Source organism: Chlorocebus sabaeus, chromosome 9 (assembly GCF_047675955.1).
Source record: "Chlorocebus sabaeus isolate Y175 chromosome 9, mChlSab1.0.hap1, whole genome shotgun sequence".
Taxonomy (NCBI): domain Eukaryota; kingdom Metazoa; phylum Chordata; class Mammalia; order Primates; family Cercopithecidae; genus Chlorocebus; species Chlorocebus sabaeus.
This window is the reverse complement of record NC_132912.1, coordinates 49981838-49997590: the sequence shown is the minus strand read 5'-3', so window position 1 is coordinate 49997590 and position 15753 is coordinate 49981838. Positions and strand designations below refer to the sequence as shown.

The window sequence follows — 15753 nt, the reverse complement described above, 5'->3', positions numbered from 1 at the left end:
AAACTGACATTTAAATTCAAGTACAGCTGGGGACCAAAGGAGGACCAAGGGTAACAGGAACACTGCACAGAAGAGAACAAGTTAGAAAGCAAAGATGCCATGACATGACAGTAACCACAGAGACATGAGCAGGCACACCGCAGTGCACACGTGTCTTGGAGAACGGCCGGGAGGAAAGGCCCTGCAGAGACTTCCTGCACTGTGGGGACAGACTGCTTGTCTGTGTGTTCAAATCTGTCTACAAATGGGCCATTTATTTTCTGTGGTCAAAAAACTTAAGGGGTTTTGTGTGTTTAAAACAACATACGAGAGACAAATGCATTCAAGCATACAAGAGAAAAAAGTCCACCTTTTCTGACTCAGCCACATCAGTTCTCCCAAATTCTAACGACTCCTTGGCACTCTCAACCTTCTTATCCACAGGCTTTACTCCAAGTGGTGCCTCCTTCTCTTCTTCGTCGCTGAACAGCAAAGGTGGTGCCTCAGAGACAGTCTCTTTTTTCTACCAAAAGAAGAGTACATGACATCCAAAACAATAAAAAAGTGTGTCTGACCAGCATGGCCATATACAGAACAAGCCCAAACCATCCTCTTCGGGCTTCAGCTAAATGTGATGAAGGAAGAGAGGACAGGATAGGGAAGGTGCCATCAAAAGGGAGAAGCAACAAACATCATCACCTGAGACTTGGGGATAGGGCACTTCACACCATCACATCACCTGTATCTGTCTACTCGTGTCTGTCAACCCCCATGCCTCCCTCACTCAGATCCTTACCTCTGCTACCAGACGATTATGAGTCTCTCTCTCTGCCTCATTCCTCTTATATTTCAACTAGAAGACATCACCCAGAGTTGTCTTGCTAAAACAAGAAACCGCTGGATCACGTCCTCTCCCAACCCAAACCTGCACTCCTTGCATGAAGCAAATGACACTCAGCAGACACCCCATTCTATCCCTCTACTCATGTGCATCTCCTCATTCTTTACTGTTCCTTAAAGTCACTGCAAACTTTCAAACTCCCATGTCACGCTGCCCTCGATGTCTGTAGAAGCAAATCCTCCTCATCCTTCAAGCAAGGTCCCCACTCAGATGTCACCCATGGTCTCTGTTCTCTTAAGTGTCAAGTTGCTTTGTTGAATAAGCATATTTATCTCTCTACGTGACTCTTCCTTGACTTTCTTCCCAATTATATAACAGCTAGCACACATCTGTTTGTCCGTTCATCTGAAAGGACTATACACTATAATTCCACAGCCTGTCCCGGCGTTTTACACCAACTCAGTGTTCAGTACAAGCCTGTAAGCTCTTTAGCCCATTTCTCATCTCTTCCTTATCAGAGAGGCAGGGATTTGGGGACTAGGAAACTGAGGTTTGTGACTTACCTGGAATTCATGGCATCTTTGGGGCAAGTGACTTATCAACAAGTTCTTGAGAAAAAACTAAAGCTCTATTATAGTATAGTACAGATACAAATCATACCATATGACATGAGGAAGTGTGCTTTGAGGCAATGCCTAAATCAAGTTAGGAAGGCAGATTTGGGAAACTAAGGAAGGACATTGCTAATCATGATTTTAAAATGTGATGAATGAAGAAAGAAGAGAGCAAGGGAATTTTTAGTTAGGAAGAGATAAGTAAAGTGCAAAACCATTGAACTTGACATAAAAGAACACTGGAAGCTCATGAAGAATTTCAGAAGAGATAAGGCAACAGTGAAGTGATTAAAGGAAAACGCTTTTGTGGAACATCCTGGACTCACTGAAAACTACATAAAAATTCAATGCAGGCCAGGCGCATTGAAACCATTTTCTGTGGTTTAAGGACCTTAGTTGTATATGAAGGAAGAATATGATTTGCCATACTTAAGTCTCTTTTTGTCTCCTCTATCAACTAGCTGCATTGACAAAAAAAATTTTTTTTTTGAGACAGAGTCTCGCTCTGTCACCCAGGCTGGCGTGCACTGGTGTGATCTCGGCTCACTGGATCTCGGCTCACGCCTGTAATCCAAGCACTTTGGGAGGCCGAGGTGGGCAGATCACGAGGTCAGGAAATCGAGGCCATCTTGGCTAACATGGTGAAACCCTATCTCTACTAAAGAAATACAAAAAGTTAGCTGGGCGTGGTGGAGGGCATCTGCAGTCCCAGCTATTTGGGAGGCTGAGGCAGGAGAATGGCGTGAACCCGGGAGGTGGAGCTTGCAGTGAGCCGAGATCTCGCCAGTGCACGCCAGCCTTGGCGACAGAGCGAGACTCCGTCTCAAAAAAAAAAAAAAAAAATTTCAATGCAACTAGTTGATAGGGGAGACAAAAAGAGACTTAAGTATGGCAAATCATATTCTTCCTTCAGATACAACTAAGGTCCTTAAACCACAGAAAATGCTATGCAAAGTACCAATTTTCATCTTCTTGAAGGCAAGCTAACTACTCATCCTTGTCATGAAATTTACTTTCTGTTTTTCTTTTTTTTTTTTGAGATGAAGTCTTGCTCTGTTGCCCAGGCTGGAGTGCACTGGCACAATCTCAGCTCACTGCAAAATCTGTCTCTCGGGTTCAAGTGATTCTCCTGCCTCAGGCTCCCTAGTAGCTGGGATTACAGGTGTGCATCACCATGCCCGGCTAATTTTTGTATTTTTAGTAGAGATGGGGTTTCACCATGTTGGCCAGGCTGGTCCCAAACTCCTGACCTCAGGTGATCCACCCACCTCGGCCTCCCAAAGTGCTGGGATTACAGGTATGAGCCACCACGCCTGGCCAAATTTACTTTCTTGATAGGTGTCAGAAAATAAGGAAAGTCTGATGGAAAAAAAAAAAGCAATTGTCTAAAATGGCTGCATCTTGGCCATATGGGTAATAGAAACCGGGCCTATGAACGAAAGCTGAACCTCGCCTGCAAGGCCAGAGTCTGTCAAATATCTCACTGACATGTACCGATTACAACCTGCCTATCAGATAAAGCACAAAGGCAGCACAAAATCAACCATCCCTCTCCTGACTCTGGGACCCGTATGTACTCATTAGGGCAAAAGGCTAATGAGTAAAATGCGCTAACCACATATTTTATCTTATACACAATGTCACTGAGCACCAATCAGAACTGTTAAGAACATCACCTTTGCTTCACTGCCCCCTTCTCCCATTTTCTATGTAATAGAAATGTATAAAGGCTGTGTCTCGTGTGGCACGCTCTGGGATGCGTTCTCAGTTTGTGCAGTCTCTTTACTGGGCTAGTAGTTCTCAAGCTTGGCTCAGAACAAAACTCCCATTACATTTTTTAAGTTCTCCTGCCTGTTGTTTAACCTTTTGGTCAACATAGGCTTACAACCAAGTCACAATTAACTTACACGGAAATATCTTTTATTTACTATTGCCTAAGATGATTATCAAAAACGAGCAGGCTATTTAGCTACTTAAGCTGTGTGTCTTGACCTTTTGTTTTATTTAACAATCATAATTTCCAATAGGTTGAAAGAAGTTTTATAGCTCCAGAGGCTGCAAAATTCATTAATTTATTGTTCAGTTATCCTCCAGAGTAGGTTATTTATAATTTACAAAGAAAAACCAATCAGATCTCCTGACTCTTAACTGTACAGCCACTGGATGTCCTCAAAGGGCGAGACCCAAGGAAAGGCTCAGGAGCCCCATAGAAGCAGCAGCAGGGAACCTGGGCCCAGGGTGGGCAGCGTGCTGGTCCAGGGCTGAGAGCTTCTGGCACAAGCTGTGCAACTCCATTTAACAGGAAGAGTCTTCTTCCATATCTCCTAGATATTTTTTGTTTGGAGTTTATTTCTAATTCCACAGTAATGCACAAATGCCTTCTTTAAAAAGGCTTTAAAAAGGCATTGAGAGTATGAAGTCCCCCATTCCATACCTTTCCCTGGGTATAATCACCAGTAACAATGTGCTGTCGATCCTTTCAAGCCCGTTTCCAGGCATTCACATGTATTTCTTTTTTTTTTTTTTTTAATTTAAATGACACCATGTTATATGTGTTTATGCATCTTCTTCTTCTTCCTCTTTTTTTTTTTTTTCTTCCTGGCCTGCAGTAGTTTTTCATCCCATAAGCTCTACCTTGGGTTTTTTCACCACTATATAGTATTCCACAGTCTAATTATACTAGGACCTGTGTGACCATTTCTCCACTGATAGAGTATAATGGCCTCAAGGTTCATGCATTTTGTAGCACATGTGAGAATTTCCTTTCTTTTTACTGATTAGCTAATATAAACCAGTGTTAGTACTTGACACACACTCATAAAAGGAATGATTTTGCCTTAACTAGCCTCGTCTAATGTTAGCAGAATTCCATGCCAATGGGGACAAGACTCTTCTGAGATCCAGTTTCTTGTTCCTACACCTGACACTGAATGATGGCTTTGCACATGTGCTTCTTCTGTAGAATACTATTAATCAGAAGATCTCTTTCTGAAACTAGGCAGATAAGGTCTTCCATAAGACTCAGCCTCCAAGGTTAGGCATGAAGAGCTGATTCGGGGAAGCACCACTACTGATGCAGCATAAACTCAAGGACATTTCCTGGGACTAAGAGATGAAGAATACCGTTGTTGCAGGAGGAACAGATGTAGGAGGAGAGCCAAACAGAGAGCCTCCGCTATCAACATCGTCTTCAAAGAGGAGTGACACTCTCTGGGTCTTCTTTTGGCTACACAAACAAACAAAAGGTCAAATTAAGGAAAAGTGTGATGAAAAAAAAAAACATAACAATATTTCTTTTAGACTGCACCTACAGGAACCCACCTACCACCCAAACACCAAAGCCATTAGTTCACCTTACACAGTTGAAAGCAAACAAGAAAGACCTTTGAAATAGATGAAATCTGTCTCCAGCAAATCACCAGCCTCTGTCCCTCACGTCTCAGGTTGCCCCTCTCCTCTTACTATCCAGTGCAGGTGCACCAGCTGTTACCTCTGCAAGGCACATGATGCCTGAGCCTTCCTAAGCAGAACATTCTCTGCCACTTCCTATAGCACAAAAAGAACCAGAGAGGACATGTCTATTTCCAGCACTGTCAGGAAGACGGTTGCCAAGAGAGATCACAGGGCCGGGATCAGCACTGGGAAATGACCCTGTGGCCTGGCTTCTATTTCTTTTTCTTAGTAGTGTTATTGAGACATAATTTATATACCATAAAATTCACCTTTTATTAATTTTTAATATTTATTTTACTTTTTAAGACAGGGTCTTACTCTATTGCTGAGGTTGGAGAGCAGTGGCACAATCATATCTCACTGCAGCCTCAAATTCCTGAACTCAAGTGATCCTCCTGCCTTAGCCTCTCAAATAGCTACAACTACAGGCACATGTCACCATGCCTGGCTAATTGTTCTACTTTTTTGGAGAGGTGAGGTTGCTCTGTGTTGCCTAGGCTGGTCTCAAACACCTGGCCTCAAGAGATCCTTTCATTTGGCCTCCCAATCAGTCAGGATTACAGGCATGAGCCATTGCACCTGGCCAAATTCACCCTTTAGAAGTGCATACTTCAGTGGTATTTTCAATATACTCATCGAGTTGTGCAACTATCACTACAACCTAAGTGCACAACATTATCATGAGCCCAAAAAGAAACGCCATGCCTATGAGCAATCACTCTCCATTCCCCCAGCCCCACAGGCCCTGGCAACCACTGATCTACTTTCTGTCTCTATGGTTTATCTATTTTATACATTTCATATAAATGGAACGATACAATATGTGGTTTTCTGTGACCGGCTTCTTTCAAGTAACATAAAATTTTCTAGGTTCATTCATGTTCTAGGATGCATCACTACCTTACTCTTTTTTATTGCTGAAGAATAGTCCATTGTACGGTTATACATTTTTTTATTCAGTCATCAGCTGATGGACATTTGGGTTGTTTACACTTTTGGCTGTTATGACTAAGGTTGCAATAAATACTCACGTACAAGTTTTTACATGAACAACTGATTTCATTTCTCTTATGTATATACATAGCAATGAAACTATTGTGTCATATGGTGACCTATGTTTAACATTTTGAGGCAACGTCAAACAATTTTCCAAAGTGACTATACCATTTTACATTCCCACCAGCAGTGTATGAGGGTTCCAATTCCTCCACATCCTCAAGCAAATTTCTTCTTGTGTGTATAAAGCTTCTTTTGAGATCTGATGAAGGTATGAATTATTTTCCGTACATAAAACTTGACAGAGAACTTCAGGAACAATAGGAGGGAGGATATATCTGGAGCAGAGAAAGCATTCCTGAAAGCCAGGTATCGTGTGTGGCTGGACCCAGGACCCACAAACAAGATGGGACTCAGACTGCCAGATTTATGACCTTGTGTGGGGTAGGGGTAGGGAGTGCTCACGGGAGCAAGCTAACCTCGATACAGTATAGAAAATGCTCAGCTGAGGGTGTGGGGGTATGAGGGTGGAGCCACGTCCGCCCTCGACTCCCTATTTCTTCTCTTTCTCATCTGTTTAAAGTTAGTGAAGGCAATCTTTTTTTTTTTTTTTTTTTTTTTTGAGATGGAGTCTCCCTCTGTTGCCCAGGCTGGAGTGTAGTGGCGAGATCTTAGCTCACTGCAACTTCTGCCTCCAGGTTCAAGCGATTCTCCTGCCTCAGTCTCCCAAGTAGCTGGGATTACAGGAGTGTGCCACCACACCCTGCTCATTTTCGTATTTTTAGTAGAGATGGGATTTCACCATGTTGGTCAGGCTGGTCTTCAACTCCTGACCTTGTGATCTGCCCGCCTCAGCCTCCTCAAGGGCTGGGATTACAGGCGTGAGCCACTGTGCCCGGCTGGGAAGACTTCTTAAGAAACAAGACTTACACTAAGGTTTGGAGAAGGTGGCCAGGCAACATAGGAAGAAGAATGTCCCAGGAGAGAGCAACAAAAATAAAGGAATGTACTATTTCCCTGCACTCACGGTGCTAACTGGTAACACCTGAATGCTCAGAATGTGCCAGCTATTGTGCTAACCATTTCACATTTAGATTCCATCTCATCATCCCAACAAACCCATGAGAGAAGTACTATTTTAATTTTTGCTTAACAAATGAGGAAACTGAGGAACAGGGAAGTTAAGTAACTTGCCCAAGGTTATTCAGACAGGAACCAGCAGAATCAGAATTTAATATCAAGTTTCCAGAGCCTATATTCTAAATCAGAAGCCAAAGATGCACCTGAGTGTCAAGTTAGAGAGGCCTAATGCAGAAATGGTAATGTTTGACAAGATCCCAGTATTTGGAGACAGAAACCTGAGGTACTTCTGAATCTATCAAATGACAACCACACCAAAGCATAGGATTTACATGTCCAATCAGTTACTTCTTTCTGCTAATAACCTTCAGTTGACTTTCAAAGTAATCATGTAAGGCTCTCAAAAGGAAAAAAATATTTGCAGGAAGTAATTACTGTAAGCTAATCTGGCAGCATGTTACTCACAGCCCACACTCACTCTGAATGTTCTGTCAGCTTCAGTTCCAGCATTAACGTGGAGAGGCACCTAGGTGGCCAGCTATGGATTATCAGCCCCTGATGGGATACTGCAAAGCTCTGCAGGGAACTTCCTCCTAACAGGGTGTGTTAAATGCTGAGCAGATTTCTATTCAAATAACAAACTTTTTTTTTTTGAGATGGAGTCTCGTTCTGTTGCCCAGGCAGGAGTGCAGTGGTGCAATCTCCGCCTCCCGAGTTCAAGCAATTCTTCTGCCTCAGCCTCCTGAGCAGGTGGGACTACAGGCACATGCCACCAAGCCCGGTTAATTTTTATATTTTTTCAGTAAAGACCAGGTTTCACCATATTGGCCAGGTCTTGAACTCCTGACCTCCTGATCCACCTGCCTCGGCCTCCCAAAGTGCTGGGATTACAGGCGTGAGCCACCGCAATGTGCCTCAAATAACAAACTTTTAAGTAATCCTGACCAAACCTGACAGACTTTAGAGTAGCCTGGAGAAAAATCACAAATGAAAGATACCAAACTATACTCAAATCCCTGACAAACAAAGAAAAAGAACACTTTAACGTTAAGAAAAAAAAACATGATGGGGGAAGAAATCAGATAAGGATCCATGAAGACAAACATTTCCGTGTCCTGAGGGAAAAGATGGTGCCAGTGAAAAGCAAAGACATTCTCATTGGTGCAATGACTATGTGATCTGTGATTAGCAATTACCCAAGGAACTAGTTTGTGCATCAAATTCCTCTTCTTGTTACCACAGACACAGAGTGAGGGATTCTTTACGATGACTATCTCACCTGTCCTTAGCAATGGCAAACAGATCATCTTCTTCGTCTTCCTCAAAGAGACTTGTCTTTTTCACAGCCTTGGCCTCCTGGCCCTGGAGGGTCCCAGAATCCCTGGGTTCTCCTTTAGACCTGCTGTCAGATGCTGAGTGGGTCTGTGAAGCAGGAATATTCCACTGGTCCTTAAAACATAAAATATATATTAAAACTCCAGGCCAGGTGTGGTGGCTCACGCTTGTAATCCCAGCACTTTGGGAGGCTGAGGTGGGCAGATCACGAGGTCAGGAGATCGAGACCATCCTGGCTAACATGGTGAAACCCCGTTTCTACAAAAAATACACAAAAATTAGCCGGGCGTGGTGGCGGGCGCCTGTAGTCCCAGCTACTCGGGAGCCTGAGGCAGGAGAATGGCGTGAACCCGGGAGACGGAGTTTGCAGTGAGCTGAGATCGTGCCACTGCACTCCAGCCTGAGCAACAGAGCAAGACTCCAACTCAAAAAAACAAAAGTCCATTGGCAATTTAGATTATAAAACATGGGGAGTAAAATAAAACTTACATTTGTTAAACTAAGTTGTATTTAAACTAAGCATTAAACTGAGTGTATCAGTCTTGAAGAAAGTTCATACCTAAGACTTTTCTTTGAACTCAAATCTAGACAGCTGGGTTCTCTGACCTCACAGAGCTTCTCATGATTTCCTCCTCCAACACCTGCCATGATGTCTCTTCCCACTATTGTTCTGCACTGTGTTACGACAAATGACTTGTCTATTTCAGGGGATCAACATTAATTACAGAGGCTATAAGAAGGAAGCCGAATATAAAAATACCAAGAACTCAAGAACTTCCAACTCCAGAGGAGAATGATATTTTAATTTTAAAAATCCTAAAGCAGATTACAAAAAAAAAAAGTGTCAAAATTCATGCAACACACATGTGAAGAAGACACAAAGAAAAACTGCTAGTAATCCTTTTACCACAAGTCTGAATGTGGCCTTCAGAAAGCATTTAAGGAAATTCCACTAGGCTATGCTCACACCCCTTCAAATCAAAGAACTCCCAAGCACTTGCATAAGTGCTCTGATCTCTGGAGTCTACAGTCTTGCAAATCCAAGTGGAGGCCACAAGCCAGCAGCAGATTATGCAGAATTTCAGGCCCCACCCCTACTTTCTGAATCAGAACCTGCATTTCACAGGGTGCCCAGGTGATTTCTTAAACATTACAGCTTGAGAATTGCTCGTCAATGTTTAGCAGTGACTAAACACTGGCATCCACTGGAGAACATCACAAAACTCCAATGATGAGGCTGTACCCCAGACTGATGAATCCAGAATCTCTGGAGCTGGGATCCGCTGTCAGCACTCCTTAGGTTTTTTTTGTTTTTCCTTTTTTGAGATGGAGTCTCGCTCTGTGGCCCAGGCTGGCGTGCAGTGGTGTGATCTTGGCTCACTGCAACCTCTGCCTCCTGGGTTCAAGTGATTCTCCTGCCTCAGCCTTCTGAGTTGCTAGGACTATAGGCATGTATCACCATGCCTGGATAATTTTTGTATTTTTTATAGAGACGGAGTTTTGCCACATTGGCCAGGCTGGTCTCAAACTCCTAACCTCAGGTGATTCGCCCACCTCGGCCTCCCAGAGTGCTGGGATTACAGGCGTGAGTCACTGTGCCCAGCCTGTCAAGTCAGCATTCTTTTAAGTTCCCCATGGATCCCAGTGAGCAGCCGAAGTTGAGTCTTTGTTCTAGGAGAAACTTGTCCAACCCATGGCCCAAGGGCCACACACAGCCCAGTATGGCTTTGAATGCGGCCCACCACAAATCTGTAAACTTTCTTAAAATATTACGGGATTTATGCATGAACTTTTTTTTTTTATTTTTTTAGTTCATCAGCTTTGTTAGTGCATTTTCTGTGTGACCCAAGTCAGTTCTTCTTCCAGTGTGGCCCAGGGAAGCCAAAAGACTGGACGCCCCATTCTAGAACCTTGGTTATCTTTCCTGTGCATGTCTTTTTGCTCCAAGCTTTAGCTAATGTTTTTATTTTCCCTGAACCACTTTAATACTCTAGCAGAGGCAACTACGCTGATGTCCGGTTGTTACTACAGAGGGAACAACCACTGACAATGTTTAAAAGAAAAAACTGGATAATCCATCATAAATTCATACATTTGAGTAGAAAACACAAATTATATATGCTTGGGAGTTCCTTGATATGGAGGTGTGAGCATAGCTGGGTGGGATTTCCTTAAATGCTTTCTAAAGGCCAAACTCAGACTTTTGTGGTAAAAGGATTACTAGCAATTTTTCCTTGTGTCTTGTTCACATGTGTGTTGCATAAGCTTTTTTTTTTTTTTTTTTTTGAGACAGTTTTGCTTGTTGCTCAGGCTGGAGTGCAATGGCGAGATCTTAGCTGACAACCTCCGTCTCCTGAGTCCAAGTGATTCTCCTGCCTCAGCCTCCCGAGTAGTTGGGATTACAGGCATGCGCCACCATACCTCACTAATTTTTTTGTATTTTTAATAGAGACGGGGTTTTTCCATGTTGTTCAGGCTGGTCTCGAACTCCTGACCTCAGGGGATCTGTCCGCCTTGGACTCTCAAAGTGCGGAGATTATAGGCATGAGCCACCACGCCCCGCTGCATAAGCTTTTAATACATTTTTTTTGCAACCTGCTTTGCAATTTTAAAATTGCTTTCAATAAAAACATGAACATATCTACAACTTATATATCCAATTCACCCCCTCCTAACTTGCCTACAATGTTAAAATAAAGAGGAATTATCATAACACAGGATGATGTTTAATATTCAGGATTTTTAATATCATCATCTTTAAAGTCTTTTTCTGCACAGCTAAATCTGATTCCCTGGTACTACATCTGATTGAGTTAGTAACTAAACCATTTTCACTATTGTCTTTGGTAATATCTATCCAGATCACAAACAGAAATATTGGTAAGACTCCTTCAAAAAGGAGTTTAACCTCAATAGGTAACTCCTACCATGTTTAGCAATAGTTCTAAATTAATGAAACACAGTAGTCATTTAAGAAGATACTACTATATATGGCCATTGGGGTATACGGGACATGCTACGTCAAAATATGACACCTTGGCATCTGAGAAGCAGAAAGGTCTCTCTGTCCTTTCCCAGGGCCTTCTCCTCTGCACCAGGCCATAGAAGAATCCTCTAACCGTCTCTGGAGTAGGTCATAAGACCTTCATTCCAGTCCTCCCTATTCCCAGAGGAAAGGAGCCTCCTTATTTGTAAAGATGCAGAGAATCATCTGACCACACAGGTCTTGCTGAGCTCCCCCAGCTTATTCCCATCAGGTCACACCCCTTTCATCTCATGGTGCTTCTCCAAAACTGTCTGCTTCTTCATCAGACAGCATACAATCGACACAGGATTTCCTGTTTCTCTGAGTCTTCCTTTCTGAAGGCTCCTGTGTCAGGTAACACTTATGTTCAATAAGCTTACACACTTCTCTCTGGTTAATCTGTCATTTGTTATAGGGGACTCGACCATGAACCTAGCAACGGGTGAGAAATCATTTCTCCTGTAGCCGGCCTAACTCATTAGAAGGAGCATGTACTATTGTGCGGGACTCATATTTATTCCGAACCATTCTGAAGAGATTTCATCTTTAAATTATATATTACATTAAATGTCTTCCTTCAGAAAAGACAATCTTGTGAACATCGCCTTTGGTGACTGAATGTCACTAGATATAAAACAGGTAGAAAAAGAAAATACTTGGGATGGCTTTAACTCTTAAATCCCATCAAATATTCCCCTTTTCTTAGGAGAAACCTCGGCTCACCTCCTCATCGCTGCTGAACAACAGGGCAGATGCTTTCTTTTTGGAGAGCTCGGAGGGTTTTGCTTTCTCTTGTCTCTGAGCTTGTAGAGACAATGTCTGCTTCTTAGCAGCTGTACCCCCAAAAAGATTATCCTAGAAAAGCAAATGGCAGAAAGGTAAGAAACTTTATAAACAGAAAACACAGGATGTCTTCCTACATCAACCTGTTAGGAAGTAAGTCTCCAGTCAGGTATACAAATAACACCTCCGGCGGGGAAAACCCACAAAATGCTAGTAAATCCCAAACTACAGCCTTTTCCCACTGCACCCATAGAAAGGAAAGAGATTACCATAGAACTCGAAGGCAGAACAGCTGGGAAGAAGCAAGAGGACAACATGTGAATGAGATCACGGAGTACAAGGAGAAACTGAGCCCCATCCAGTCGCCCTGTGGGCAAGTGCCTCTCTGCTCATTTCAGGGGGTTACAACCTGCAACGGGCATGGGAGCCCCTGTAGCAGCCAGAAACTCACACTGTCCTCTCCACAAACGAGAAACCAGAACAATGGCTCAAAGGAGAGAACTAGGGGTCTGTCTCCATTCCTTTACAGGTAAGAAAGACATACTCCTGGGATGGAGGGAAGGCATGTCTTGTGTTTCTCATTAGTTTCAAAGAGATTATACAAAGTGAAGAAATAGTTTACTAAATAAAATTGCTGGTGTACTAGGTTTAATGGCATTTATAAACTCTTCTGTGGTCAAGCACTCCTCAAAAGTTGTATTTATTAAGGTGCTTTAATTCAGGTAACGGGAACAAAAGCATCAGAGGGCCTGAGTCTGAGTTCGGATGGACAAACTCTTAACAGCAGGTGAACAGCCCTGGAATGTGAAGATGGATGAAGGGAGTGTCTTCCTGGATGAAGTCTCCTTTAAGGAGAGTGCGGTAATGTAGGACAGGCCAGGAGAGTAATGAGCTGGTGTCCACTGGGGATACTAATGACAAAGCTCACATTCACTATGCACTTACTATGTGCCGGCACTCTGCAAGAGTGTCACACTAGTAGTTACAGCTGCCACAATGACACTACTCACTGTTAAACCACGTGAGCTTAAGGAAGGTTAAGTTACTTGCTCCAGGTCCCTGGTTTGCCAGTAGTGGAGCTGGGATATGAACCTAGGGGTCTCATGGCAAAGCCTATGAGCTCATCACTGCCCAGTACTGCATCAGAGTTAAGGTCTGGGTTGTCTTCTCTCTTATTTCTCTTCCCCAATGTGCTCTCTCCATCCAGGATGGGAAAGAAAGGCCATGGTCAGGACATGGCTGCCTTCTCCTTTGTATCTCCACTTGATCCAAGACATTCTTATAGGTCACTGGGTATAACATTGATCCATCCTCTAGACTAAAGTACAGCTGACCCTGAATGACACAGGTTTGAGCTGCACACGTCCACTTCTACACAAATGTTTTATCAGTAATATGTTGAAATTTTTTTTGGACATTTGCAATAATTTGAAAAATCTTGCAGACAAACCACGTAGCCTAGAAATATCAAAAAAACTAAGGAAATGCTAGATATGTCAGGAATACAAAAATATATAAATAGATACTATATTATTCATATGTTAATCAACTGTTTATGATACCCGTGAGGCTTCTGGTTAACAGTAAGCTCTTAGTAGATAAGTTTTTGGGAAGTAAGAAGTTATATATGGATTTTTCACTGCAATATGGAAGTCAAAACAACCTCCACACTGTTAAAGGGTCAACTGTATTTCTCAAAGGCAGATTTAAAAAAATAAAACTTGTAGATTTCACTCCATAAGAACTATGTCAAGAGGCCGGGCACGATGGCTCATACCTATAATCCTAGCCCTTAGGGAGGCCGAGGCAGGGGGATCACCTGAGATCAGGAGTTCGAGACTAGCCTGGCCAACATGGTGAAACCCTGTCTTACTAACAATACAAAAATTAGCTGGGTGTGGTGGTGCGCGCCTGTAGTCCCAGTTACTCAGGAGGCTGAGGTAGGAGAATCACTTGAATCCAGCTGCAGTGAATCGAGATTGCACCACTGCACTCCAGCCTGGGTGACAGAGAAAGACTCCATCTCATAAAAAAAAAAAAAAAAAAAAAAAAAAAAGAAAAAGAAAAAGAACTGCGTCAAGAATCTAATGTCTTCTCCATTGCACAGCTAGGAACATATAAGGAAGAAGTCACTGAAATAAAAACAGAAATATTTTTATTATATAGACTTCAGGTAGCCTGACTGCTTCCCTACCACCTTTTGCTAGTATATGAGCCTCTGGGTAGAAAGTTACATCAACAACCGTTTTCTCCTAATCTAAATTATATAGTGTTGCAATAACAATGTTTACCTCTTCGTCTTCATCATCGAACAGGGAAACCGATGTGGGGAGCTTGCTAGGGAGCTGAGACGCACCTTTTAACTTACTCGCACTTTGTGAAGAAAACAAATCCTGTTGGATTGAAATTAAAGTTGCTGTTAACAGGAATATCAGTTTTAAAAATATTAGGTGAGTATGAAACACAAGTGACTCAGACATGACGGCTGCCATGTATCTAGGCTTCTTTCCTTAGAGGGAAGGTGGCTCAGACAGAGCCCTTAAAGGGATAGGCCTCAGGGTCTGTGCAGGGTGTGTGCAATGGTGGTAAGGAGGAGGAAAGCCACAGGATCTGATGGCCTTGCAGAGCCCAGAGGCTTCTGTATTCCCACCCGAGTGACAGAAGGCAGGAAGAAGTTTTCGAATCAATTTCCTACACCATGCTAAAAATATAAATAAATAAGAATGGCTTCCCATTGCTGTCTAAAGAATCAGACATTAGACAGGGTCAATAAAGAAACAGGGGCCAGATTCCCAAATTAATGGAGCTACAACTATTTTATTTAGTAACACCCTTCTCTCCTAAGATTATGACTTACTTTTCTTTTTTTTTTTTTTTGAGATGGAGTCTTGCTCAGTCGCCCAGGCTGGAGTGCAATGGCGCGATCTCAGCTCACTGCAAGTTACACCTCCCAGGTTCACGTCATTCTCCTGCTTCAGCCTCCCCAGTAGCTGGGACTACAGGTGCCCACCACCACGCCCGGCTAATTTTTTTGTATTTTTAGTAGAGACCAGGTTTCACCATGTTAGCCAGGATGGTCTAGATCTCTCGACTTCGTGATCCACCCACCTCAGCCTCCCAAAGTGCTGGGATTACAGGCGTCAGTGACCACGCCCGGCCGACTTATTCTTTTAAATAAATACAAATTAAATTTCTATTTTTAAATGTTTGGTAGTCTACTTAGCTTAACTACAGGTACATGATGTTGCAAACCAGGATAAGACCTGCTAGATTCTAAAGAAACTTTCAGCCTGGCACTGTGGCTCATGCCTATAATCCCAGCATTTTGGGAGGCTGGGGCAGGTGGATCACCTCAGGTCAGGAGTTCAAGACCAGCCTGGGCAACATGACGAAATCCCGTCTATACCAAAAATACAAAATTAGCCAAGTGTGGTGGTAGGTGCTTGTAATCTCAGCTACTCGGGAGGCTGAGGCAGCATAATTGTTTGAACCTGGAAGATGGAGGTTGCAGTGAGCGGAGATCGCACCACTGCACTCCAGCCTGGGCAAAAAGAGTAAAATTTCATCTCAAAAAAAGTAAAAAATATAAAAATAAAGAAATGGTCAAAATGCTATAAAACATCAGCTTATCCTGCAAAGAAAGACCT

General features: G+C 42.9%; 2 protein-coding genes across 10 annotated transcripts in view; one reads left to right on the top strand and one right to left on the bottom strand.

Annotated features, from left to right (window-relative positions):
• The window catches only part of LOC103215797 (ribosome biogenesis protein BMS1 homolog), a 76324-nt gene extending 71759 nt beyond the window's left edge, over window positions 1-4565 (top strand). For all 5 annotated transcript variants that reach the window (XR_012093966.1, XM_073018972.1, XM_073018976.1 and 2 more), the window contains one exon: window positions 4433-4565. The gene's annotated coding sequence lies outside the window, so the exon portion shown is untranslated. The remainder of the gene's footprint in view (window positions 1-4432) is intronic.
• Window positions 1-15753, bottom strand: part of LOC103215798 (WASH complex subunit 2A) — a 64354-nt gene that overhangs the window by 14956 nt on the left and 33645 nt on the right. For all 5 annotated transcript variants that reach the window (XM_073018967.1, XM_073018969.1, XM_073018970.1 and 2 more), the window contains 5 exons: window positions 14398-14499; window positions 12047-12178; window positions 8243-8412; window positions 4558-4660; window positions 350-502 (listed from right to left, as the gene is read on the bottom strand). In XM_073018967.1, coding sequence (XP_072875068.1) covers window positions 350-502; window positions 4558-4660; window positions 8243-8412; window positions 12047-12178; window positions 14398-14499 — 660 coding nt within the window. The remainder of the gene's footprint in view (window positions 1-349; window positions 503-4557; window positions 4661-8242; window positions 8413-12046; window positions 12179-14397; window positions 14500-15753) is intronic.